This window comes from Rhinolophus sinicus, chromosome 9 (assembly GCF_057876585.1).
Source record: "Rhinolophus sinicus isolate RSI-liver-muscle chromosome 9, RSI-T2T, whole genome shotgun sequence".
In the NCBI taxonomy this organism is placed as follows: domain Eukaryota; kingdom Metazoa; phylum Chordata; class Mammalia; order Chiroptera; family Rhinolophidae; genus Rhinolophus; species Rhinolophus sinicus.
Window position 1 is genome coordinate 19,323,812 of NC_142509.1, and position 27,207 is coordinate 19,351,018.

At 51.6% G+C, this 27,207-nt stretch overlaps 1 protein-coding gene and 3 gene segments (V, D, J or C); all 4 read right to left on the reverse strand.

The window, feature by feature from the left end:
- The window catches only part of LOC109439166 (immunoglobulin lambda-1 light chain-like), a 556,184-nt gene that overhangs the window by 16,646 nt on the left and 512,331 nt on the right, over positions 1-27,207 (reverse strand). The gene's annotated exons all lie outside the window — the stretch shown is intronic.
- The window catches only part of LOC109439815 (putative non-functional immunoglobulin lambda variable 1-50), a 364,704-nt gene that overhangs the window by 7,875 nt on the left and 329,622 nt on the right, over positions 1-27,207 (reverse strand).
- LOC148757294 (immunoglobulin lambda-1 light chain-like) overlaps positions 4,721-27,207 on the reverse strand; it is a 150,457-nt gene continuing 127,970 nt past the window's right edge. The window contains 2 exon segments of the V gene segment in view: positions 4,721-5,170; positions 6,434-6,470. Of these exon segments, the coding sequence occupies positions 4,851-5,170; positions 6,434-6,470 (357 nt within the window).
- Positions 20,694-27,207, reverse strand: part of LOC141569198 (immunoglobulin lambda variable 2-18-like) — a 197,741-nt gene continuing 191,227 nt past the window's right edge. Inside the window, 1 exon segment of the V gene segment in view lies at positions 20,694-21,144. Coding sequence covers positions 20,825-21,144 — 320 coding nt within the window.

A 27,207-nucleotide genomic window follows, 5' to 3' on the forward strand; every position in this document is an offset into this window, starting at 1 on the left:
CAGGGGGTCTGTGAGACCCAGGGCTCTGAGGACTGAGAGTCAGCTGGGCCAGCACCTCCGAGAGGCTGACCGAGCCTGCCTCAGGCCTTGGAGTGAGTGTGTCTCTGACACCAGACTGCAGGTGCCCTAGGGACTGATCCATAGACATTGAGGGGGAGGGGTCCCGTGGGTTGGGGTTTGGGCGGCGCTGAGTCCTTGGGGATCCTGACCCTGCTGTAGCCCCCAGGCCACACTCACACTGACCTGAACTAGTCTGACCCAGGCTAACGCTACTCCTACTTTTGAATCGACTCTCTCTCCTAGGGACAATTATTGATGCCCATTCAGTGCCGAGGACAGTGCCCTTCCTCACTGACCCAGTTCTCCCGTGTCCCCTATCATGCAGACTGACAACATGTGCCCAGTCTGTATGCCAACCATATACTCTCTCCCTGACCCAATTTCAGGCATTAAGACTTTTGATTGAGGTCTCAGGCCTCAGCTAGCATAACATTGGGCCAGACCTTGAACCCACTAACATTTGAACATACACCCACTGCTTCTGGTCTCAGTCACACCTGGGACCCTGCCTGTGTATTCCTGATCTCTTCTCAGGTCTCCTGGGTCCCTCTCACTCAGGCGTTCTCCTTTCCCAGGTGACAAGGAGTACATCCCAGGGGCCAGCACCTCAGGACAAGTTCCCGCTCTGAGTCAGGACTCTACCAGCACTCACATGCCATCTGGTCCCCAGGGGATTATGTGGAGGGACAAGAGTAAATAGGGTCACCTTCTGAACTGTCACCTCCTTTGATTACTGATCTTTTACCCAGAGACCCGTCCCAATGCAGAATGCACAACAGAAATGTGAGATGATAAATGATTAAGTCTTTATTGAGAAGAAGTAGAAATGGGGAGGGATTGAGACCTGCCCAGTGTGAGTGAGTTGGGCAGGGAATCTCTGGGTACAGTGGAGAGCCAGGGAAAGGGGTGTCTGGTTGAAGAATGTCCCCGAGGGTGGGGATGGGATCTCACAGACCTAACACGCTGAGGGGGTCAGTGTCTTCTCCACGGTTTTCCCATCGTGCGTGACCTGACAGCTGTATCTGCTCTTAGATTTCCACTTGTCGGCCGTCAGGCTCAGGTAGCTGCTGGCCGCATACTTGTTGTTGCTCTGTTTCGAGGCCTTGGTGGTCTCCACGCCCTGGGTGACGACGGTGCCGTCTGCCTTCCAGGCCACAGTCACGTCGCTGGGGTAGAAGTCACTGATGAGACACACCAGTGTGGCCTTGTTGGCGCTGAGCTCGTCAGTGGAGGGCGGGAACAGAGTGACCGAGGGCGCTGACTTGGGCTGACCTGTGGGGTGCGGGAAAGACAGAACCTCAGAGGTCTGGTATCCATCCTGGGAGCTCCTGACCTCATTCTGGGTGTGGGGTACTGGCTCCTGAGGAACCAATCGTAGCCCCTAGTTCAGGGACAATTTGGGTCCCATTGAGATCCATGTCAAGAAGGCTGGTTTGAGGCTGTGCCTCAGTGAGCTCCCCTCTCCTGGGAAAATCAGAGCCTCGAGAACTGCTGTCCCCTCTTCTGAGAACCTCTCTGGTTACTGGCCTCCCACACAGAGGTCTGTCCCTCACCCTCCTTCTCCACCTCATCCTCACGTTCTGATGGGGTCCATTGTCTGTCCCCAGAGAGGATGATGTGTGCTCTGACCACAGTGAGCTCAATCTTGAGACATTTCTGACCTGACTTCTCTGCAGTGGGCCTTTGTTCTAGAGGGTCTGTTTGTACCCAAATCTGTCTCCCCTGAGCTTCTCTAATGGGGTAAGAACCTGGCTCATCAGGGAGACTCTGTCTGCCTTCTTGGGTCTCTCCTATCTGCAGAGTTGACTGGAGGTTCCCTTCTGGTACTTGGTTAGCCCGGAGATTTCATGCCGAGGTATCTACTGTCTGTTCCCTCAGGGATTCGTGCTTCTAAGGAGTGTAACCCTGATGTCCCAGGATTTCACCTCCCCCCGTTTTCCCATTCTCCTTCTCCTAGCTCTTAGCCTCTCCTCCCCTCTCTGTCCTCCCGTTCTCTTGGTTCCCTGGGTCCCGGGCTGGCTGAGGACTCTGAATGGCAACCCCATAGAGGCCTGGAGGAACCCCTCCACCCCTGCGATGTTCTCAGCCATGGATCCCGAGTCCCACAGTCCTGGGATCTTCCCAGAACCTCTGACCTATTTGTCCCCAGGCTTGTCCCTGGCACAAGAGGGGTTCTGAGTCCTTGTAAAGTCTCCAGGTGGTAAGCCGCAATGCCATTTTTCCCTTGGAGAGGATGTCCCCTAATGACCCCTGAGACAAAGGTTGTCCATAGGAGAAAGAAAGAACAAGTCTTAGGACCCCAATGTTCTCTTGGCCCTATTCGGTGTCTGGTCCCGTCCCTTGTGTGTGGTCAGAGGTGATGGGAGCAGCTGAGCCAAGCAGAAGGGTTCCACTAGAGAGGGGAAGAGGCCAGGGCCCCTGGAGCCCCTCTCTGAATCAGCATGAGCAGGGATTCAGGGCAGGTATAAAAAGAGCAAAAGCAGCAGAAAATTGCCCAAACCTTGGGGAAAGCAGGGGAGTGGGGAGAAGAAGAGACTCACCTAGGACGGTCAGCTGGGTCCCTCCGCCGAACACATTACACAGTGACACAGTCTCGAACACAAACCTCCTGTCACCCCCTCCGCCCCCTGCCCAGGCCCACCTGCAGCTGCAAGGGAGGCCCAAGTCCAGCCTCCTTGTCACGGGTCGTGAACGGCAGAGGGGAGGGGGAGTGTGGGTGGCCACTGCACATGGAATATCAATTCCCTGTGGGTTAAGATCCCACATGTTCTCGGTCATGGAATGGCGTTGGAGAGAATGTGCTGGTAGTGATTCAGAACTTTCTCGCAATTGCATCCTTCTTTGGGAGCTGTGTCCGGGCCCACATTGTGTTATCATTGTGAAATTGGTGAGCAGGTTGTTTAATGTTGAGTTGATGGAGCTGGGACGACTTTGCAGAGCTCGGAATTGTTGGGAGGTCCTGGATGCCTCAGCATCCTCAGCAGTGGAGGTTATTAGAATGAGGGGTGGGAATGGAATGTGTAGGTGGGAGGACAATTACCTTGACCCCAGCATGCAGACCCTTCTGTATGGTCCCGAGGTCCAGTGACCCAGTGCTTGCCTGGGACAGCCTGAGGTACAGTGGCACGGTCACTGTTTATCCCCCTCTGAGCCCGTGGGTGCAGCTGCCTCCTTGCCTGGGTTGAATTAGAGCTGGCATGGCCCAGCCTGGGCCCTGTGCCCAAGGGGAAGCTGACGCCACTCCCAGCGCAGTTCTTTTCTATGAGCTCTAAGTGTGTGAGTGTGCGCTGTCCCCTTACGCACATGTTGAATTCCACATGTCCTGGTTCAGGAATGTCACCAGTTAGGGTGCCCTTACAACCTGCGATGCACATTGCATCCCTGGGCCAGACCTGTACATTGGAGGTGAGGTAGCAACACCCAAGGCCTCAGCCGGCATCCTGGGCCATGTATGTCACTTTGCAGAGCTCATGTGAGGGTCACACTGGTCTGGCCTCCTTCTCACTCTGACACAGGGTCATGCTCAGCAATCCCTCTGCCCTCATTCCCAGATCTGCCAGCTGTTCCTGGCACACTCCCTGCGGCCTACCTTCTCCATTGTCCCTTTATCACTCTCAACCTTTACTGGAATGTCCCTACCCTTTCAGGTGTCCCTGGACCTCTTTGGAAGGCCAGAGCACAGGGCCTGCAGTGACTGGCTTTTCTTTGGTCATGTCCCCTTGTCCCCAAGCCACACCTTCTCCTCAAGCTCTCCCAGAGTCTCTGAGAGCAATGTTTGTCAGTGGATGTGTGTATTTATGAAACTCGTGTGTGTGAGTGTATGTTTACGTACATTTGTACTTTTGTTTTGTGTGTGTGTGTGTGTGTGTGTGTGTGTGTACGCGTAGGGATGTGACAGCTTCCACTTTCCTCTAAGAAGATGAGCCTGTTTGCAGATCAGTCAATAGCCCAGTCCGAGAACCTGACACTTGATTTTGACATCAGGCCCCAAACAGGTCACCCGAGACAGGTGGACATTGGGTCTCACACTGGGGTCAGCGGTGGGCTGGTCCGGAAGGGAATGGAAAGAGCAGGTCAGTCCTGTCAGCCAGGGAATTGAACACAGCACGGACCCCTGACTCTGTGGCACGGGGTCCTCCGAGCAGAGTGGGAGAGTGAGCACCCAGGCTCCAGTACTGTGGATCCTATAGGGAGTGTGACAGTTAGGGCGTGGGAGGTGGGGCACAGCAAGAGAGCCAAGAGAAGCATCCGTACCCTATGGAAGGGGGCAGGAGTAGCAGTGAGGATGGGGAATGTGAGATGCGCTAGGAATCGGGGAAGGTATCTGAGTGCCAGGTCTGAGGAATCCAGTATGGCAGCTCAGGCACTACCCGGGGTCCAGGGGAACCTGGGCATGGACTTGAGAACTAGACATGGTCCACAAGAGCAGTAAGGTTAGGGAAGGTGTGGAGGGCCATTTCTCCTGGGTGGTGCCTCACCCCATCCCCTGTTCTGGAACATTCTTTCTGCAATTGTGGGTGAGAGTATCTCTCCCTGACCAGGGCAACATGGAGACACTGTCGTCCAAATCCATTTTCAAAGGGCAAAAGAATTGTGTTCACCATGACATGCAGATTCAGGACAAAAATGCATAAACCAAAAATGACCAGAGAGCACGATGTCTGATTGACAATGAGGACATTTTATTGGGAGTTAATTGGGTTTAGGAAGAGGGTCTAGTGAGGTTTGGGATGGGTGATCCTCTGGGGTCCTGTGTCTCCAGTGCCCCGAGGGTGGGGGTGCTCAGCGTCCTAAGAACACGCTGAGGGTTCCACTGTCTTCTCCACGGTTTTCCCATCGTGCGTGACTTGGCAGCTGTATCTGCTCTTAGATTTCCACTTGTCGGCCGTCAGGCTCAGGTAGCTGCTGGCCGCATACTTGTTGTTGCTCTGTTTCGAGGCCTTGGTGGTCTCCACGCCCTGGGTGACGACGGTGCCGTCTGCCTTCCAGGCCACAGTCACGTCGCTGGGGTAGAAGTCACTGATGAGACACACCAGTGTGGCCTTGTTGGCGCTGAGCTCGTCAGTGGAGGGCGGGAACAGAGTGACCGAGGGCGCTGACTTGGGCTGACCTGTGGGGTGTGGGAAAGACAGGACCTCAGAGGTCTGGTGTCCATCCTGGGAGCTCCTGACCTTATTCTGGATGTGGGGTACTGGCTCCTGAGGACCCAATCGTAGCCCCTAGTTCAGGGACAATTTGGGTCCCATTGAGGTCCATGTCAAGAAGGCTGGTTTGAGGGTGTGCCTCAGTGAGCTCCCCTCTCCTGGGAAATCAGATCCTCAAGAACTGCTGTCCCCTCTTCTGAGAACATAACTGGTTACTGGCCTCCCACACAGACGTCTGTCCCTCACCTTCCTGCTCCGCCTCATCCTCACGTTCAATGGGATCTGTCATCTGTCCCCAGAGAGGATGATGTGTGTTCTGACCACTGTCAGGTCAAATTTGGCATTTCTGACCTGACTTCTCTGCAGTGGGCCTTTGTTCTAGAGGGTCTGTTTGTACCCAAATCTGTCTTCCCTGAGCTTCTCTAAGGGGGTAAGAACGTGGCTCATCAGGGAGACTCTGTCTGCCTTCTTGGGTCTCTCCTATCTGCAGAGTTGACTGGAGGTTCCCTTCTGGTACTGGGTTAGCCTGGAGATTTCATGCCGAGGTATCTGCCATCTGTTCCCTCAGGGATTCGTGCTTCTAAGGAGTGTAACCCTGATGTCCCAGGATTTCACCTCCCCCCGTTTTCCCATTCTCCTTCTCCTAGCTCTTAGCCTCTCCTCCCCTCTCTGTCCTCCCTTTCTCATGGTTCCCTGGGTCCCGGGCTGGCTGAAACTCTGAATGGCAACCCCATAAAGGCTTGGAGGAACCCCTCCACCCCTGCGATGTTCTCAGCCATGGATCTTGAGTCCCACAGTCCTGGGATCTTCCCAGAACCTCTGACCTACTTGTCCCCAGGCTTGTCCCTGGCACAAAGGGGGTTCTGAGTCCTTGTAAAGTCTCCAGGTGGTAACCCGCAATGCCATTTTTCCCCGGGAGAGGATGTCCCCTAATGACCCCTGAGACAAAGGTTGTCCATAGGAGACAGAAAGAACAAGTCTTAGGACCCCAATGTTCTCTTGGCCCTATTTGGTGCCTGGTCCAGTCCCTTGTGTGTGGTCAGAGGTGATGGGAGCAGCTGAGCCAGCAGGAGGATTCCACCAGAGAGGGGAAGAGGCCAGGGCCCCTGGAACCTCTCTCTGATCAGCATGAGCAGGAGTTCAGGGCAGGTGTATGAAAAGAGCAAAAGCAGCAGAAAATTGCCCAAACCTTGGGGAAAGCAGGGGAGTGGGGAGAAGAAGAGACTCACCTAGGACGGTCAGCTGGGTCCCTCCGCCGAACACACGACACTGTGACACAGACTGGTACAAAAACCCCTCCTTAGGAGGCCCCTGCTCCACCCCCCCCAACTGCAGCTGTGATGGAGGAAGCTTGGGCCACTGCTCCAGGCACTGGTGTCTCCTAAGCAGGGGGGCCCATATGCCTGCCCTGCCCATCCCCAGCACATAACAGGATGGGTGACCCCTTGTGCCAAGCAACAGTACCCTAGGAAAGTCTGGTCCTGCAGGAAGTTGGCATGTTGGAGATGATTTTCCCACTAATCATTGCCCAGGAATGGAAATGAGTTTAAAGGACAGCATTTGCTTTTCTAATGAGTGAAGTTCCTTGGAGGAGAACAAGGCTTCTCTTCTATATACAGTTGGTAGAACATTGACCCATCTGTGAGACCACAGGGCCAGGGTAGGAGGCGTCCTCAGGTGTCCCCAATATCCCCACAGGAAGGGTGGGTTGCCTTGGAATGGACTGGCCATAGGATTCTTCAATCTGAGCCCAGCTGGGACTCCTTGTATCTCCCTTTCTCCGGCTTCCCCAGTGTTATCCTAGACTGGGATGGGCATCTCTAGGGAGGACTGGTCTCGTTCTCGAAGGTAATGCCGACCTCCATCTTCAGGGACTTTGTAGGATCCCCTGTCACCCTTCAGGTATCATCGGATTTTTGGCTGTGTCTGGGATCATTTAATTAGACAGGGAGATGTGAGCTAGCACTTGGATTTTGATCCCTAAATACCACACAGTAAAAGGACCCAGGATAATGGGGGCAAATAGCCCATTCCAGGCCCGAATGGGAAAGGCACAGAATGGGCCTAAAACAGGCTGTTACAGCAGAAAGCAGGAGTCGTTGAGATCTGCTGGCTGATTCCAGAGGATCCCAGGGCCACCTGAGGAGGCTGTCCGTGGGGAAAGGTAGGAACATTCCTCATCAAGAAAAACTAACCACAGTGGATTTGAACCCATCACATATATTTATATCCTAGAGTTCACCATGATGCTCAATGGTTCAGCTTCAGAAGAGAACAGGGACCAGGTCATCATCTTGTAAATTGTTCTATAAAGGAAAGACCAAACATTTATATGCATCTATATATTTGCCTAAAATATGAAACATATTCCTGGGAGAGGAAAGAGCATCTGACAGGCCTCCCTGTGTGGATTAATTGCAGACTTCACAAGAGAAAGGAAGACAGACCTGAAATATTGCACTTGGCATTCCATCCCATCTGATGCACCTGAGATTTGAGAATCCAGTGACCTCATTCTACCAGTTATGTCCCCACTGGCACCTTAGGTGAAAGTAGCCAAACATCCTAGGAAGGGGTGTTATCAAAATGTCACACCTGAGCCTTGGTATAGCTTATTAGAAACACACACACAAAACAAACAAAACAAACAAAAAACTCTCCACTCATACCTCACATCATAACAAAAATGAATTCAAATGCAATCACAGTCCTAAACTTAAAATCTGAAACTATAAAACATCTAGAAAAACATAGGGTCCCTGGTACAGCTCAGGGAGGCTGGGGGCTGCATCCTGACTGTGGGGGAGTCCCAGGACCAGCATCTCAGCCCCAGCAGCCACTTCCTTGCAAGGAAAAGCTGGAGCAATTTGGGAGATACAGACCCAACATCTATCAATCACAACGTCAAACCTTATTCAATCTTCATACGAAAAGATAACAAATGATGACGTTGCTTGTAAACCTGAAACTAATAAAAAAAAGCAAGGAGGAAAAACAACACCAAAACGAAAAGAAACCAACAAAAAATGACCAAATATAACAGCAACAAAAATACACCAAATAAATAGACTTATGACAATCATGAGCCATTTGAGGAGAAACTAATTTTTGATATTAAAGAATAATTGAAAATTTCTGTTGAAGTTTGATAATTATATTGTAGTTATCTTTTAAGTCCTTATGTTTCAGCACACTAATGAAATATTTACAGATGAAAAGTTATGATAACGTTTTTGCTTCAAAATATTGCATAAGACAGGAGTTACTCTGTTGTGGGTGGGTCAGCATCACGAGTGAATTGATGACTCTGCATGTGTCTGGTTGATAGAAACAGGGGTCATTTTTATTCACCTCCTTTCTTATTTTTGTGGTGAATGTTTCCCAGGATAAAAAATGACAAAAGTAAATGGGAGATTAGTGAAGGACAGCATCAGGGGTGGTTAGATTCTGGAGTTCTACCAGCGGGGCCATTGAGATGAGGGAGACGTGGGGGGGGGGGCCCTTCCTTACAAGAGTCCAACATTCAGATGCATGAGTGGGGTCAGGCAGAGGCTGTAGGACACTGAGACCCCTAGCTTCCTTTCACCTCCTAGGCAGAGATTTGGGGCAGAAATGCCTGAAGGCAGCTCCCTGTCCCTGGTGAGCTGGAGGCTCACACAGAGAGGCCTGAGAGAGTTGGGGAGCTGTGGACCGACAGTCTGCTGGGCCTGCACCTCTGTAAGGCAACTTTACCTGCCTCAGGGGCCTGGAGTGAGAGTGTCTCTGATACCAGGCTGCAGGTGCACTCGAGGTTGAGCCACAGTGAGTGATGTGGGAGGGGGGCTCGTGGACAGGGGGCTGGGGTCACTGTGTCACCAGGAAGCCTGACCTGCTGTAGCCTGAAGTCCACATTCACCCTGCCCTGAGCTAGTCCGATCCCGCCTAAATCCACTCCTGGATTCGCATTGATTTCTCTCCCAGAGACAATCACTGATGCCCGTTCTGTGTCCTGGATGGTGCCCTTTCTCATTGACCCACTTGTTTTCCTCCCCCACACGAAGGCTGAAATCATCTGCTCCATCAGTAAAACAACCATAAACTCTCCCCCTGATGAAACTTCAAATATTGGCATTCTTCACGATTATAGTCCCCGCCTCCAGTGAGGGTGACCTTGAGCCTGACCTTGACCCCACACATCTCAACAGAAACCCACTGACTCTGGGTCTCAGCACAGGACCCTGCTCATTTCTCCCTGATCCCTCCTCAGGGCTCCCTGGTCCCTCTAACTTAGGCATCTCCTGTCCCAAGCGACAAGGACTGTATCTCAGGGGCCAGCACCTCAGCACAAGTTCCTGCTCTGAGTCAGGGCTCCACAGCACTCAGAGCTCACCTGTCCCTGGTGAGGTGGTGGAGTGGACGACAGGTAGATGGAATCTCATGTCATGACTCTCCCTTCCCGTCATAACAGACCCTTTAACCTAGAGACTCAGCCAGACACAGAATACACGTCAGAAATGTGAGATGATAAATGATTAGGTCTTTATTGGGAAGTAGAAGTGGGGAGGGAGTGAGACCTGCCCGGTGTGATCTGATCCTGGGCAGGGTCTCAGGGGTACAGGGGAGAGCTGGTGAAAGGGGAGGCTGGGTGAGGAATGTCCCTCAGGTAGGGTTCTCAGAGACCTAACACGCCGAGGGCGTCAGTGTCTTCTCCACGGTTTTCCCATCGTGCGTGACCTGGCAGCTGTATCTGCTCTTAGATTTCCACTTGTCGGCCGTCAGGCTCAGGTAGCTGCTGGCCGCGTACTTGTTGTTGCTCTGTTTCGAGGGCTTGGTGGTCTCCACGCCCTGGGTGATGTCGGTGCCGTCTGCCTTCCAGGCCACAGTCACGCCACCAGGGTAGAAGTCGCTGATGAGACACACCAGTGTGGCCTTGTTGGCGCTGAGCTCCTCAGAGGAGGGCGGGAACAGAGTGACCGAGGGCGCTGACTTGGGCTGACCTGTGGGGTGTGGGAAAGACAGGACCTCAGAGGTCTGGTGTCCATCCTGGGAGCTCCTGACCTCGGTGTTGATGGGGGTTCAGCTCCGCAAGTGCACGACAGGTCCCAATCAGGCCCCTGCTCTCCTTTGGACAGGTCAGGGATGGAGGGTGAGACTCACCTCCTGTTGGCAGACTCTCAGTGCCTGACTTTGGGGAGTGGTGAGGCCCCCTTCGCCCATCTTTTCTTCCTCAGGCTCACAGGTCTCACCACCCAGCATCCCACCCTCTGCTTGCTGGAGCTGGCTGGCATCACACTGAGTTCTCACTTTCCTCAGAACTCTGTCTGTCCTGGGCATCAATCTGTGTGAGATCTTCCCTGTGAATTTTCTCTCCAGTGTCCTCACAAAGGGCACCTCTCTGTCCTGGGCTTGCACGCTTCTCCTTTTCGGGGAGGGAGATTCTGCCTCACAATCCCCCTGACGCTGTCATTGCTGCCCTTGCTCCCCTCCCCACAGGTAACACATTTGGGCAGCTCTGGTGAGGTGGGGTCTGCAGCAGGGCAGGATTCCAGTTTTCATGTGGGTTCCCTGCAAGGTGGCTGCTCTGTTTTTAGTCTGCGTCTGTGTGTGTTCTGTTTTAGTCTGCGTCAGTCCTGTGTCATTATACTGGGGGAATCTGATGTCGTAGGACAGGTGTCTGCCTGGGAAAACCTGTTCTTGTCACCTGTCCTAGAGCGCATCCAGGGCAAGTGTCCATTCTAAGGTCCCTTCTCCAGAGTTAGAGGGGTGGGGCAACCTGTGGGGCCTGAGGGTCTTGACACCTGTCCTGCCTGTCTTGGGAAATGAAAAAGTTTCCAGCACCCTGAGCCTTCTCATTGGAATTCTTCCATTTCTATCCACCTTGCTTTGATCCTCCTGTCTCTATTTATGTCCCCACTATAGAGATCCCCTCACTAGCCCCTCACTTGCTTCTGTCTACCACCAACAAGGACAGAATCCTAGAGAGTCACACACTTGTCAATTTCAGCGGACCCCAGCTTCTTTTTCCCATCCGATGGTCCTGGTGCACCAACGAGAGCTCCCCCTCTCCTGACCCTTTACCCCCTCAATTCTCCTAAGACCCAGGGCTCACAGTCTCTGAGGAGCCGAACCTCTCAGAGTCCAGGGGCGAAGTTCCCCTGAAGTGAAAGGTCAAGGTCACAGTGAGGAGGGACAGGAAAGAGTCCCTGGAATTCTCCAATCATGTCCCCACTAGGAGCCTCAGAAGCAAAACAGGGTAAAGGGGGCTGAGTTAGTCAGTCAGAAAAGGAGAAGGAAAAACAATGCCAGAGGGACTGAGACTTCAGTACTAGACTAAACAAAAGGAGATAAAATTGTCCCCAATTTTCACTGTGATCCCATAGGAAGAGGAAGGAAAGAGGGAGACTCACCTGAGACGGTCAGCTGGGTCCCTCCGCCGAACACAGCACACTGTGATACAGACTCACACACAAACCTCCTGTCACCCCCTCCACCCCCTGCCCAGGCCCACCTGCAGCTGCAAGGGAGGCCCAAAGTCCAGCCTCCTTGTCACGGGTCATGATCAGGCAGATGGGAGGGTGAGAGTCTGTGGTCCTTCTGCATGGAATTTCAAGTCCATGGAGTTTTTGGATTCCAGATGAACTTGGCTGTGGGATGACGTTGGTTCCAATGTGTTGGTATTTTACCTGAATTTTTTACTAATTGTATCTTTAGGAAGGTGCCCTGGTTCAATTCATGTCGTGTTGTCATTGTGAAATTTGTGAGCAGGCATGTTTATCAGAGATGATGGAACTGGGACCCTCTTGTAGAGCTAGGAATTGCGGGGAGATCCTGGAAGGCCCACCATCCTCAGCAGAGGAGGTCACGTAGAATTAGTGGGTGGGAAAGGGAAGGGTGGGTGGGGGACACTCACGTTTATCCCAGCATGCAGACTCTTCTGCCCGTCCTACTCTGCAGTGTCCCGGCCCTCTGCAGGGACAGCCTAAGGTGCATTGCGATGGCCACTGTTTCGTCCTGCTCCTGACCCCATGGGTGCAGGTGCCTCCTGGTGTGGTGTTTAGGTTAAATTAGAGCTTGAATGGCCCAACCAGGACCCTGCACAGATGGGGAAGTGAACACTTCTGCCAGTCCAGTATTTTCTATGAGCTCTCAGTGTGTGAGTGTCTGCTGTCCCCTTACCCAAATGCTGAATTACACGTGTCCATATTCAGTAATGTCACCAGTCAGGATGCTCCCACAATGTGTGACAAATATAGCATCTCTGGACTAAACCTGCCAGGTGGCTCGCGGTGGTCACCCATCACCCAGGTGGTCACCCATCACCCAGGGCACAGTCTGCATTGCGTTCCCTGTATGTCACCTGCAGAGACCATGCAAGGGATAGCATGCCTGGCATCCATCTCTCTCTGACACAGGGTCATGCTCAGCAATCCCTGTGCCCTCATTCCCAGATCTGCCAGCTCTTCCCGGTGGCAAACCTTCTCCTGTATCCCTGTATCACTCTCAACCTGGACTGGAATGTCCCTGCCCTTTCACGTGTCCCTGGACCTCTCTGGAAGGCCAGAGCACAGGGACTGTGGTGACTGGCTTTTCTTTGGTCATGTCCACCCTTGTCCCCAAGGCGCACCTTCTCCCCAAACTGCTCCGGCGCCAGCGAGAACCGTTTTTGTAAATGGACGTGTGTTTTTATGAACCCTACATGTTTGAGTGTATACATACGTGCATTTGTGCTTGTGTTTGTGCTTGTGTTTGTGTGTGTGTGTGTGTGTGTGTCTTGTGTGTGATAGCTTAGTCTGCCTCCTAAGAAGATGAATCTGTTTACGGAGCAGTCAATAGCCCACTCCGAGAATCTTATACTTGATTTGAACTTATACCCCAGACAGGTCACCCGAGAACATTGGGTCTCGTGCTGGGGTGAGTGGTGGGCGGGCCAGTAAGGGGATGGAAAGAGCAGAGCAGTCCTGTCTGCGAGGGGACTTGAACACAGCTTGGACCCTGCCTCTTGTGGCATGGGAGTCTGCAGAGGGGAGTGTGGGAATGAGCAACCAGGCTCCAGGGACTGTGGATCCTGTTAGTGTGTGAGAGTGAGGGCCGGGGGATGGGGCATTGCACAGTCTCTGATGAGCCAGGAGAAGCATGGGCACCCTAGGAAAGTGGGATGGTGTAGACAGTGAGGATGGGGAATCTGAGACTGGCTAGGAGCGGGGGAAGGTATATGAGTGCCAGGACTGAGGAATCCAGGTATGGCAGCTCAGGCACTACCCTGGGGTCCAGGGGAACCTGGGCATGGACTTGGAAACTAGACATGGTCCACACAAGAGCAGTTAGGTTAGGGAAGGTGCGGAGGGCCGGTTCTCCTGGGTGGTGCTGCCCGCATCCCCTATTCTGGAACATTCTTTGCGTGATTGTGGTGAGAGTGAATCCCCCAACTCAGGGCAGCATGGAGACTCTGACCTTTGGCTCCTTTTTCAAAGGGCCAAAAGAATTGTGTTCCCCCTCGGATGGGACTCCATGCATCTCTCTTTCTCCCGCTTTCCCAGGGATATCCTAGACTCAGATAAGCATCTCTAGGGAGGCCTGGTCTGGTTCTCGAAGGTAATGCCAACCTCCATCTTCAGGGACTTTGTAGGATCCTTTGTCACTCTTCAGGATCTCATCAGATTTTTGCCTTGACTGGGAGCATCTAGTTAGATAGGGAAATGGGAGCTAGCACTTGGATTTTGATCCCTAAATACCACGCAGTAAAAGGATCCAGGATACTAGGGGCAAATAGCCCATTCCAGGCCCGAATGGGAAAGGCACAGAAAGCAAGAGTTATTGAGATCTGCTGGGCTGATTCCAGAGGATCCCAGGGCCACGTGAGGAGGCTGTCCGTGGGGAAAGTTGGGAACATTCCTCATCAAGAAAAAATAACCACAGTGGATTTGAACACATCACATATATTTACATCCTAGAGTTCACCATGATGCTCAATGGTTCACCTCCAGAAGATGAGAGGGACCAGGTCATCATCTTGTAAATTGTTCTATAAAGGAAAGACCAAACATTATATGCATCTATATATTTAACTAAAATACGAAACATATTCCTGGGAGAGGAAAGAGCATCTGACAGGCCTCCCTGTGTGGACTTTCACAAGAGAAAGGAAGACAGACCTGAAATATTGCACTTGGCATTCCATCCTGTCTGATGCACCTGAGATTTGAGAATCCAGTGACCTCATTCTACCAGTTATGACCCCACAGGGCACCTTAGGTGAAAGTAGCCAAACATCCTAGGAAGGGATCTTATCAAAATGTCACACCTCAACATGGATGGATCTTGAGAGTGTAATGCTGAGCGAAATAAGTCAGACAGAAAAAGCAGAGAACCATGTGATTTCACTGATATGCGGTATATAAACCAAAAGCAACAAAAGAACAAGACAAACAAATGAGAAACAGAAACTCATAGACACAGACAATGGTTTGGTGGTTGCCAGAGGGTAAGGGGGGTGGGGGGTGGGGAGTGGGAGATGAAGGTAAGGGGGATCGAATATATGGTGATGGAAGGAGAACTGACTCTGGGTGATGAACACACAATGGGATTTATAGATGATGTAATACAGAATTGTACACCTGAAATCTATGTAATTTTACTAACAATTGTCACCTCAATAAATTTAATAATAAAAAAAAAAATGTCACACCTGAACCCTATCAATCCTTTCTATCTCAGAACAACTTTGCAGGAACATGAAGCAGAGAGACCCGCCCTGGTACAGCTCAGAGAGGCTGGGGGCTGCATGCTGACTGTGGGCAGCTCCGGTGAGGTCCCAGGACCAACATCTCAGCTCCTGCAACCACTACCTTGCAAGGAAAACTGGAGCGATTTGGGAGATACAGACCCAACATCTGCCAATCACAATGTCAAACCTTATTCAATCTTCATATGAAAAGATAACAAATGATGACGTTGTTTGTAAACCTGAAACTAATAAAAAAAAGCAAGAAGGAAAAACAACACCAAAAAGAAAGCAAACCAACAAAAAATGACCAAATATAACAGCACCAAAAATACAACCAAATAAATAGACTTATGACAATCATGAGCCATTTGAGGAGAAACTAATTTTTGATATTAAAGAATAATTGAAAATTTCTGTTGAAGTTTGATAATTATATTGCAGTTATCTTTTAGGTCCTTATGTTTCAGCACACTAATGAAATATTTACAGATGAAAAGTTATGATAATGAATTTGCTTCGAAATATTGCATAAGACAGGAGTCACTCTGTTGTGGGTGGGTCAGCATCACGAGTGAATTGATGACTCTGCATGTGTCTGGTTGATAGAAACAGGGGTCATTTTTATTCACCTGCTTTCTTATTTTTGTGTTCAATGTTTCCCAGGATGAAAAATGACAAAAGTAAATGGGAGGTTAGTGTAGGACAGCATCAGGGGTGGTTAGATTCTGGCGTTCTACCAGCGGGGCCATTGAGATGAGGGAGACCTGGGGGGGTCCTTTCTTTACAAGAGTCCCAACATTCAGATTCATGAGTGGGGTCAGGCAGAGTCTGTGGGCCACTGGGACCCGTAGTTCCTTTTACCTCCTAGGCAGAGATTTGGGGCAGAAATGCCTGAAGGCAGCTCCCTGTCCCTGGTGAGCTGGAGGCTCACACAGAGAGGCCTGAGAGAGTTGGGGAGCTGTGGACTGACAGCCTGTTGGCCCTGCACCTCTGTAAGGCAACTTTACCTGCCTCAGGGGCCTGGAGTGAGAGTGTCTCTGACACCAGGCTGCCGGTGCACTCGAGGTTGAGCCACAGTGAGTGACGTGGGAGGGGGGCTCATGGACAGGGGCTGGGGGCACTGTGTCACCAGGAAGCCTGACCTGCTGTAGCCTCAAGACCACACTCACTCTGCCCTGAGCTGGTCTGAGCCGCCTAAATCCACTCCTGGATTCGCATTGATTTCTCTCCCAGAGACAATCACTGATGCCCGTTCTGTGTCCTGGATGGTGCCCTTTCTCATTGACCCACTTCTGTTTTCCTCCCCCGCATGAAGGCTGAAATCATCTGCTCCATCAGTAAAACAACCATAAACTCTCCCCCTGATCAAACTTCAAATATTGACATTCTTCACGATTATAGTCCCCGCCTCCAGCGAGGGTGACCTTGAGCCTGACCTTGACCCCACACATCTCAACAGAAACCCACTGACTCTGGGTCTCAGCACAGGACCCTGCTCATTTCTCCCTGATCCCTCCTCAGGGCTCCCGGGTCCCTCTAACTTAAGCATCTCCTGTCCCAAGCGACAAGGACTGCATCTCAGGGGCCAGCACCTCAGGACAAGTTCCTGCTCTGAGTCAGGGCTCCACAGCACTCAGAGCTCACCTGTCCCTGGTGAGGTGGTGGAGTGGACGACAGGTAGATGGAATCTCATGTCATGACTCACCCTTCCCATAATAACAGACCCTTTACCCTAGAGACTCAGCCAGACACAGAATACACATCAGAAATGTGAGATGATAAATCATTAGGTCTTTATTGGGAAGTAGAAGTGGGGAGGGAGTGAGACCTGCCCGGTGTGAGCTGATCCTGGGCAGGGTCTCAGGGGTACAGGGGAGAGCTGGTGAAAGGGGAGGCTGGGTGAGGAATGTCCCTCAGGTAGGGCTCACAGACACCTAACACGCCGAGGGGGTCAGTGTCTTCTCCACGGTTTTCCCATCGTGCGTGACCTGGCAGCTGTATCTGCTCTTAGATTTCCACTTGTCGGCCGTCAGGCTCAGGTAGCTGCTGGCCACGTACTTGTTGTTGCTCTGTTTCGAGGGCTTGGTGGTCTCCACGCCCTGGGTGATGTCGGTGCCGTCTGCCTTCCAGGCCACAGTCACGCCGCCAGGGTAGAAGTCACTGATGAGACACACCAGTGTGGCCTTGTTGGCGCTGAGCTCCTCAGAGGAGGGCGGGAACAGAGTGACCGAGGGCGCTGACTTGGGCTGACCTGTGGGGTGCGGGAAAGACAGGAACTCAGAGGTCTGGTGTCCATCCTGGGAGCTCCTGACCTCGGTCTGGATGTGGGTACATCTCTTCCAAGTCCATGGCATGGTCCCAATGTGACCCCTGCTTCCCTTTGGTCAGGTCAGGGATGGGTGATGTCACTCACCTCCTGTTGGCAGAATCTCAGTGCCTGATACTTGGGAGCTGTGGCCGCCCCTTTGCCTATTGTTTCCTTCTCAGGTTCACAGGTCTCATTACCAACCATCCCACCCTCTGCTTCCTGACAGTGACTGGCATCACCTTGACACCCCATCGTCTTAGCGCTCTGTCTGTGCTGGGTCATCAGTCTCTGTGGAATCTGCCCCTGATCCCTCTCCCCAGTATTCTCACAACAAAGCATCTTCCTGTCCTGGGCTTGGGCTCTCCTCTCTTTAGAAGAGGGAGTTTCTTGCTCTGAGTCCCCCTGGCATCATCATTGTAACCCGTGCTCCACTACCCACGGAAAACATTCTAGGGCCTCCAAGGTAGGGAGTGCTGTCAGCAACAGGGCTGGATTTTCAGGGAGTCCACGTGGTTCCCCCAGGAGTTAACTGTGCTATTCTTAGTCTGGGTCTGTGTCTGTTCGGAGGGGTCTCTCGGTCCTGTTACGTTCTCCTGGGGGAATCTTTCTGTCCTAGAACATCTGTCTGCCTGGCAGGGCCTCTCCTTGTCACCAGTCCCAGCACAAGCATCTCTTCTGAGGACTCTGCCCCAGAGTTGATAGGGATGGGACAACCTTGGGGGCCTGAGTGTCCTTACACCCGTCCTGTCTAGGGGCTCCTGCCTGTGTTGGATGATGAGGAATGTTCCAGCACCCTGAGGTCTTCTCATCAAAAATCCTCCATCCATTCTTGTCCACCTTGCCTTGATTCCTCCTCTCTCTTCATGTCCCCGCTATAGAGATCCCCTCCCTAGCCCCTCACTAGCTTCAATCTACCGCCCAGAGAGGACAGAATCCAAGAGACACACACATGTCAGTTCATCGGATCCCAGCCTCCTTCCCACATCCCCTGTTCCTGGTGTACCAACCAGAGCCCCCCACTCTCACAGACTTTCAGCCCTTCAATTCTATAAGTCCCCAGGCCTCAGAGACCCCGAGAGATCCAAAATTCTCAGAGTCTAGAGGTGAAGTTCCCCTGGAGGGAGAGGTCAGGGTCATAGTGAGGAGGGGCTGGAGGGAATCCCTAGAATTCTGCCTTCCTGTCCCCACGAGGTGCCTCAGAAGCAAAACAGCGTAGTGGGGGCTGAGCCAGGCAGACAGAAAAGGTGAAGGTTTAGAATGCCAGAGCAATTCAGAGTCTAGTTCTAGTCTGAAGTGAAAGGAGAGAAAAATCTGCCCAAATTTCAGTGTGGACCCCAAGGAGGAGGAGGGAAAGGGCGAGACTCACCTGAGACGGTCAGCTGGGTCCCTCCGCCGAACACAACACACTGTGATACAGACTCACACACAAACCTCCTGTCGCCCCTCCACCCCCTGCCCAGGCCCACCTGCAGCTGCAAGGGAGGCCCAAAGTCCAGCCTTCTTGTCACGGGTCACGATCGTGCAGATGGGAGGGTTACTGCGGGTTGTGCCTCCCCGACTGGGGGTGGATGGAATTTCAATTTTATGGATTTTTAGGATTGTAGGTGTCCTTGGCCATAGGATGGCATTGGAGAGAATGTGCTGGTAGTGATCCAGAATTTTCACCTAATTTCATCCATAGGAAGGAGCTGAACCCTGACCCACATCATTTGGCATTGTCATTGTGAAATTGTGAGCAGGCTGTTTATCACAGAATCATGGAGCTGGGATCCCTTTGCAGAGTGGGAATCATGGGGCGGTCCAGGATGCCTCATCATCCTCAGCAGAGGAGGTCACGTAGAATGAGGGGGTGGGAATGGGAAGGGTGGGTGGGAGGACAATTACATTGACCCTAGCATGCTGACCCTTCTGCGTGGTCCTGCGCTCCAGTGTCCCGGCCCTCAGCTGGGATAGCCTGAGGTGCAGTGGGACAGTTGCTGTTCATCCCCCTTCTGAGCCCATGGGTGCAGCTGCCTCCTTGCCTGGGTTGAATTAGAGCTGGCATGGCCCAGCCAGGGCCCTGTGCCCAAGGGGAAGCTGACACCGCTCCCAGCGCAGTTCTTTTCTATGAGCTCTAAGTGTGAGTGTGCGCTGTCCCCTTACGCACATGTTGAATTCCACATGTCCTGGTTCAGGAATGTCACCAGTTAGGGTGCCCTTACAACCTGCGATACACATTGCATCCCTGGGCCAGACCTGTACGTTGGAGGTGAGGTAGCAACACCCAAGGCCTCAGCCGGAATCCTGGGCCATGTATGTCACCTGCAGATCTCACATAAGGGACACACATGCCTAGTGTGTTTCTCTTTCTGACACAGAGTCATGCTCAACAAGCACTCTCCCTTCCCCCCCAGATCTGCCTGCTGTTCCTGGCCACTCTCTCTGTGACCAGCCTCTGCAGGTCTCACAGTCTCCCTCTCAAATTTGACTGGAATGACCTTTCAGTTGTTCCTGGAAGCCCACAACGTGGGGACTGCAGTGACTGGCTTTTCTTTGGTCATGTCCACCCTGGGTCCCACTGCAGTGCCATCTACCCCGCTATCCCAGATCCTTCCAGAACAATGCCCACCACAGTCATGTTGTCAATGGATGTATGTTTTTATGAAATTATGCGTGTGAGCGTATATCTACGTGCATTCATATGTGTGTGTGTGTGTGTATGAACACTGATTTTACTCCTAAGACAATGAGTCAGTTAACAGACCAGTCAATAGCCCACTTGTAGAATCAGATATTGATTTTGGCCTCAGGCCCCAAACAGGTCACCGGAGAACAAGTGTCTTGTGGTGGAGTCAGTGGTGGGCTGGTTTGTAAGGGAATGGAGAGAGCAGACCTGTCCTGTCTCCCAGAGGAATTGATCCCAGGTTTGACTCTCATGACACATGAGGTAGGGGGGTCCCCAAGGAGGAGTTTGGGAGTGAGTGACCAGGGTCCAGCAATGGTCGTTCCTGTGGTGAGTGTGACAGTGAGGGCCTGGGGAATGGGGCACAGCACTGCATATCTGGTGAGGCAGGAGAAGCATGGGTGCCCTATGGAAAGCGATGGTGTAGACAGTGAGGATGGGGAATGTGAGACGCGCTAGGAAGCCGGGGAAGGTATCTGAGTGCCAAGACTGAGGAATCCAGGTATGGCAGCTCAGGCAATACTCCAGGGTGCAGGGGAACCTGGAGATGGACCTTGAGAGTAGACGTGGTCCACACAATAACAGTAAGATTAGGGACGGAGCAGAGGGCCGGTTCTCCTGGGTGGTGCTGCCCCTATCCCCTGTTCTGGAACATTCCTTGTGCAGTTGCAGGTGAGAGTGAATCCCCCACTTAAGCTAACATGCAGACTCTGACCTCTGGCTCCTTTTCCAAAGGGCCAAAAGAATTGTGTTCACCCTGGAATGCAGAGTTCAGGACAAAAATGCATAAACCAAAAATGAGCAGAGAGCACGATGTCTGATTGACAATGAGGGCATTTTATTGAGACTTAATTGGGTTTAGGAAGAAGGTCGAGGGAGGTTTGGGACGGGTGATCCTCCCGGGGTCCTGTGTCTCCAGTGCCCCGAGGGTGGGGCTGCTCAGCGTCCTAAGAACACGATGAGGGTTCCACTGTCTTCTCCACGGTTTTCCCATCGTGCGTGACCTGGCAGCTGTATCTGCTCTTAGATTTCCACTTGTCGGCCGTCAGGCTCAGGTAGCTGCTGGCCGCGTACTTGTTGTTGCTCTGTTTCGAGGGCTTGGTGGTCTCCACGCCCTGGGTGACAGGGGTGCCATCTGCCTTCCAGGCCACAGTCACGCCGCCGGGGTAGAAGTCACTGATGAGACACACCAGTGTGGCCTTGTTGGCTTTGAGCTCCTCAGAGGAGGGCGGGAACAGAGTGACCGAGGGCGCTGACTTGGGCTGACCTGCGGGTTGGGTAGGGGTACCAGTCAGAATTCTGATGTCTTTCATGGGAGCCCCTGACCTGAGTCTTGATGTGAGGTACAGGTTCATGAGGACCCATTAGGAACCCTAGTTCAGAGACCACTCTCATGCGTTGTCCACGCCATGTCTTGCAGGTTAGGGTTTTCCTCAAACAACTCCCCGTCTTCCTGAGTAAACTTGAGCCTGGACACCTGCCATCACCTGTCCTGAGATTCTCTTGGACCCCCTTCTCCCCACAGATGTCTGACTCTCACCCTCCTGGTACTGCCTCCTCCTGACATTCTGACAAGGCCTGTCTTTGTCTGTCTATTTTTTCCCAGGAGAGGTGATATCAGCTCTGTAACCTCCTGTTGGGGAAATCTGGGACATTTCTGACCTGACATTTCTGTGCTGGGAGCTTTAGGGTCTTTGCCCAAAAGGGTCTGTTTTTACCTAGATTTATCTCTTCTGTACCCTCTCTAATAGTAAGCTCTTTGCTCATCAGAGTCTGTCTGCCCGCCCTTGGCTGTCTCTCATTCTGCAGTCTTTACCATCCCTCCTGGCAAATGATCATATCAGTAGAGCTTTTACTCCACAGAGTCTGCCTTTCTTTGTGTGAGGAAGTGTACTGAGACCTGGGAGTCCATTTTGTCCTCACGCTTTGTCATTCAATGACCCTTCCTTCAGTACCTTTCCTTCCTGCTTCCTTCTCTCTCCTAGAGGGCTCCCTGAGTCCCAGAGTAGCTCAGGACTCTGCATGGCACTCCACAGAAACTTGGGGGAGTCTTTTCACCCCTGCAACATTCTGAGCCCTGGATCCTGAGTCCCACAGTCTCGGGGACCTTCACTGAACCTTTGACCTGTTTGTCCCCAACCTTGTCCCTGAGGGTTCTGGGTCCCCCCAAAGTCTCCACATTGTCACCCCCTCAGTACTTCTTTTTCTCTCTTCCCCTTGAGATGGGGGACCCTAGTGACCTCCAGAAACAAAGCTGGTCCTACAAGAGCCCATATGGGGAGGATAGACAGAGCAAGTCTAGAACCCAGCATGACCCTGGCAGACAGATAGAGTTCCCATGGGTCATTCTGTCCATTCCTCTGCCTCTAGGGTCAGAGATAAAGGGCTGATGGTGACCGGAGGAGGCAATCAGGACAGTAACAACAGGGAGGGAAAGAGGTCAGGGCCCCAGGGACTGGGATCCTTGGCGAAATATCGGTCAAGGGCTGAGACAAGACACAGAAAAACAGCAAAAACAGCAAAAAACTTCCCAAACCTCTGGGAGAGCAGGGAAGTGGGGAGAAAACGAGACTCACCTGAGACGGTCAACTGGGTCCCTCCGCCGAACACCCAACACTGTGACACAGTCTCATACAAAAACCCCTCCCTGGGAGGCCCCTGTCCCACCCCCATCTCCCCACCTGCAGCTGTGGAGGAGGAAGTGGGTCACTGCCCCAGGCTGGTGTCTAGCTGGGGGCCACATGCCATTATAGGACAGATGACAGGAGTCAGTATACAGCAACGGGATCCTTGGAAGCAATTATCCCAAAGGAATTTGGAGTCTGATCTGCTGTTCCTACTACTGTCTTCTGGAAATTGGGATGAGTTTGTGGAGGGCATTTGTGTCAGTACAAGTGAGATTCCAAGGAAATTGATGAGATATCTCTGCTATGTATGCTCAAACAACCCTAATTCCTTGGTGAGACCATGAGGTGAGGGCAGAGAGTATCCCCTAAGCCCCAACATCCTCTTCCAGGGAGAAGCAGGTTGGCCCATTTAGAGGGCCCATAGGTAACTTCCCATTTCCCTAACCATCAAGTCAGGGCCTCAGACTTATCTTCCCTGGTGACATCTTAGTTTGGGACAGTCCTGAGTGAAGTCAGTGTGGTACTGTAGGAAGTGCCAGCCTGTCCTCCAGGGTGACCTTGGGAATATCCCTGGTCATCCCCTAATCTGGTCTTATATTGGGGAAGGTCCGTTGGTATGATTGTTGCTCTGCTTCATTCAAAGGGAGACATGAGCAGCACCTTGACCTTGGCCCTAAATCCCGCCTCCTTCCAAAGAGAACCTGGATCAATGGCCAATTCCAGGCCTGGGGAAGGAAAGGTACAGATGAACTAGAACATGTTGTTACTCAGACAGCAGAAGCCATTGAGGTACCTGGGGTTCATGTAAGGGTACCCAGAAGCCACCTGCTGAGGCTCCCAGTGGACAAATGTCCATCATTTGCAGCCACATTGCCATCATCACTAGAGGACAACTGCAGTGTGTTCACACAATCGATACACTCACATCCTAGAGTTCACCATGGCTCTCAGCAGTAATTATTGCCCAGATCACCATTCTGTAAAATGGTGGACAAAAGGGAAGAGCTTCCGTTTCTTTCTTTCTTTCTTTCTTTTTTTACTAGAGTGTGAAACACACTACGGAGTGAAGAAAGAGCATCCCCCTTGCAGGAAGAGGCCAGAACTGAAATATCCCATGATGCATCCCATCCCATCCGATGGACGGAGTTATTGGACATCAAAGCCCCTAATGTCACTCAAAGGAGGTCAACCCGACATGGGTCTTTTGACGCAAAGTAGCTAACCATCCTGGGAAGCAATTTTGCTAAAGTACAACCTGGACCTTCTTAAGCCTCTGATGCCAGAACTACTTTGCAGGAATACGAAGTAGAGAGACCTGCCTTGGTACAGCTCAGGGAAGCTGGGGAGAATCCAGGGAACAACATGTCAGCCCCTGCAGCCACTTCCTTGCAAGGAAAAGCTGAAGTGATTTGGGAGATACTTACAGAGCCGACATCCACCAATCACAATGTCAAACCTTATTCAATCCTCATATATAAACAAAACGAAATCCCCAAAATAACAATAGCACCTAAAATAAAACCAAGTAAATACACTTAGGACAATTATGAGGCATTCGATGGGAAACTGACTGAAATTGAGTAAATAATTACCGTGTTTCCCCGAAAATAAGACCTAGCCGGACCATCAGCTCTAATGTGTCTTTTGGAGCAAAAATAATATAAGACCTGGTATTATATTATATTATATTATTATATTGTATTATATTATATTATATTATATTATATTATATTATATTATATTATATTATATTATATTATATTATATTATATTATATTATATTATATTATATTACAGTATTAAGACCTGTCCTTATATTATATTAAAATAAGACCAGGTCTTATATTAATTTTTGCTCCAAAAGACGCATTAGAGCTGATGGTCCTGCTAGGTCTTATTTTCGGGGAAACATGGTAATTATTTACACAATTTCTGTTTAGGTTTAATAATGAAATTTTAGTTACTTCCTAGTAAACAAATGAAATATTTTCTGGTAAACAAATGAAATATTTACAGATGAAAAGATATGATAGCTGGAATTTGCTTCAAAATATTGCATAAGAGAGGTGTTACTCTGTTGTTGGGTCAGTATCATAAGTGAATTGATTATTTTGGCACCTAGTTGATTGGAACATGGGGTTATTCTTATTCCTCTGTTTCCTTGTTTCTGTGTTTCTATTTTTCCTTAATAAAAACTTACAAGAAAATAAATGGGAGATTAGTGTAGGGCAGCATCTAGGATGGGTAAATTCTGGCATTCCACAGCAGGGCATTGAGATGAAGGAGACCTGGGATTTCCTGTCCCATTTGGGCCTCAGCATTCAGACCCATAAAATGGGGTCAGACAGATGCTATGGGACACAGAACACCCTAATCTTATTCTACTTCTTAGGTTGTGATTTGGGGCAGGGGTGGGTGGGTGGCATCAGTGGGTGGATAGCATCAAGCTCCAAGGGGGCCCCATTCTTCTGCCCCTTGTGGCTCCAGAGCTCCCTGTCCTTGCAGGCTCTGTCCCTAGACTATTCCAGCCACCCAGTAGCTCTGGTGAAGGCAGCTCCATGTCCCTGATGAGCTGGAGGCTCAGACAAAGGGTCTGAGAGGCCTGAGGCCCTGAGGACTGACAGAGCTGGATGGCCCTGCACCTCCGAGAAGCTGACAGAACCTGCCTCAGGGACCTGTGTATGGGTATGTCTGACACCGGCTGTAGGTGCACTCAGGGCTGAGCCACAGTGAGTGAGGGGACAGGGGGCCATGAGTAAAGTGGTTTGGAGGTGCTGTGTCACTTGGGAAGCATGACCTTGCTGTAGCCCAGAGGCTACACTCTGCCTGCCCTGAGCAAGTCTGACCTGCCCTTACTCTTCTCCTGAATTCCAGTTGACACACCCTCCCTTGGACATCACTGGGTGCCCATTCTGTGCCCAGAATGGTGTCCTTTCTCATCCATCCAGTTCTCCCATGTCCCCCTCTCATATAGGCTGACATCACCTGCTCCATCATAAACCAACCATGAACACTCTCTCTCTGACCCAACCTCAGATTTTCATGATTAAGGTCCTAGCCCCCCGCAAGAGTCACCTTGAACCTGACCCTGCCCCAGGCCCATCAGAACAAAAACTGAATTTCCTTGTGCCTCAGACTCACTCCACACTCCCAGCACCAGTGGTCATGAATACCGCTATCTGGAAGAGTGTTCCAGGTCTCCCTGATTTGGTCGGGGGTGTGATCATGATTAGGGAATTGTTAGGCTACACGATATTAAACTTTCTGCTGCAGCACTTGTCAGTTTCTTTACGTAGTGAAAATTCATTGTGAAAGTTTGAGAAATGTACTGATGGGATGAATTGTTCAAAGCTCTCTATGGCTCTGTGGCAATGGGCCAACCACAGACCCCTCACCTGGGAATTGCTCACCACACTGGGTTCCTTGATGGAACCAGGGAATTTCTATGTCTGTTTCTAAAGACCGTGGCCTTGACTGAAGGGTTTTCTTGTCCCATATTCCTATCCTCAGCCCAGTGCTGTCCTCCTGGTACCTTCCTCATGTCTCCCTGGATCTCTCTCATTTGGCCCTTCTCCCTTCCCAGGTGACAAGGACTGCTTCCCAGGGGCTGGATAAGTTCCTGCTCTGGGTAACAGCTCCCACTGGCACTCAGAGCTCACCTGTCCCTGGTGAGGTGGTGGAGTGGACGACAGGTAGATGGAATCTCATGTCATGACTCACCCTTCCCATAATAACAGACCCTTTAACCTAGAGACTCAGCCAGACACAGAATACACGTCAGAAATGTGAGATGATAAATGATTAGGTCTTTATTGGGAAGTAGAAGTGGGGAGGGAGGGAGACCTGCCTGGTGTGATCTGATCCTGGGCAGGGTCTCAGGGGTACAGGGGAGAGCTGGTGAAAGGGGAGGCTGGGTGAGGAATGTCCCTCAGGTAGGGCTCACAGACACCTAACACGCTGAGGGGGTCAGTGTCTTCTCCACGGTTTTCCCATCGTGCGTGACCTGGCAGCTGTATTTGCTCTTAGATTTCCACTTGTCGGCCGTCAGGCTCAGGTAGCTGCTGGCCGCGTACTTGTTGTTGCTCTGTTTCGAGGCCTTGGTGGTCTCCACGCCCTGGGTGACAACGGTGCCATCTGCCTTCCAGGCCACAGTCACGCTGCCGGGGTAGAAGTCACTGATGAGACACACCAGTGTGGCCTTGTTGGCGCTGAGCTCGTCAGTGGAGGGTGGGAACAGAGTGACCGAGGGCGCTGACTTGGGCTGACCTGTGTGGACAGAGGAGAGGGTGTGAGAGGCAGAGGGAGAATCCAGGGTGTTGGAGCAGCCCCACACACAATACCCACAGCCTCTGACTATTCCCATTGTGTCCGAGCTTGTTCACTCAGAGGACCCTCCTTCCTTTTCTGTCTCCCTTCTTTCCACTCAGCCCCTGGAAAGCCTCCCACACTCTTAGAAGCCCGTCTAAGTCACCTCCTCAAGGTGATCTGGTTAAGCCCCTCCATCTTCAGCCTGTTTCCCTGATTGTAACCAGGGCAGGCTGTTCTCCTTCCTCCTGGTCTCCAGAATTTCAGTGTGAAATCTGACCGTGACCTTCCAAGTCCTCAGCTCCCACCTTACTTCTGGAGCCATTTGCCTCCTCTGTGATCTGGGGTCCACGACCCAGCCTGCCAGGATGATCTTGACAGTGTGTGGGGTGGCCCCG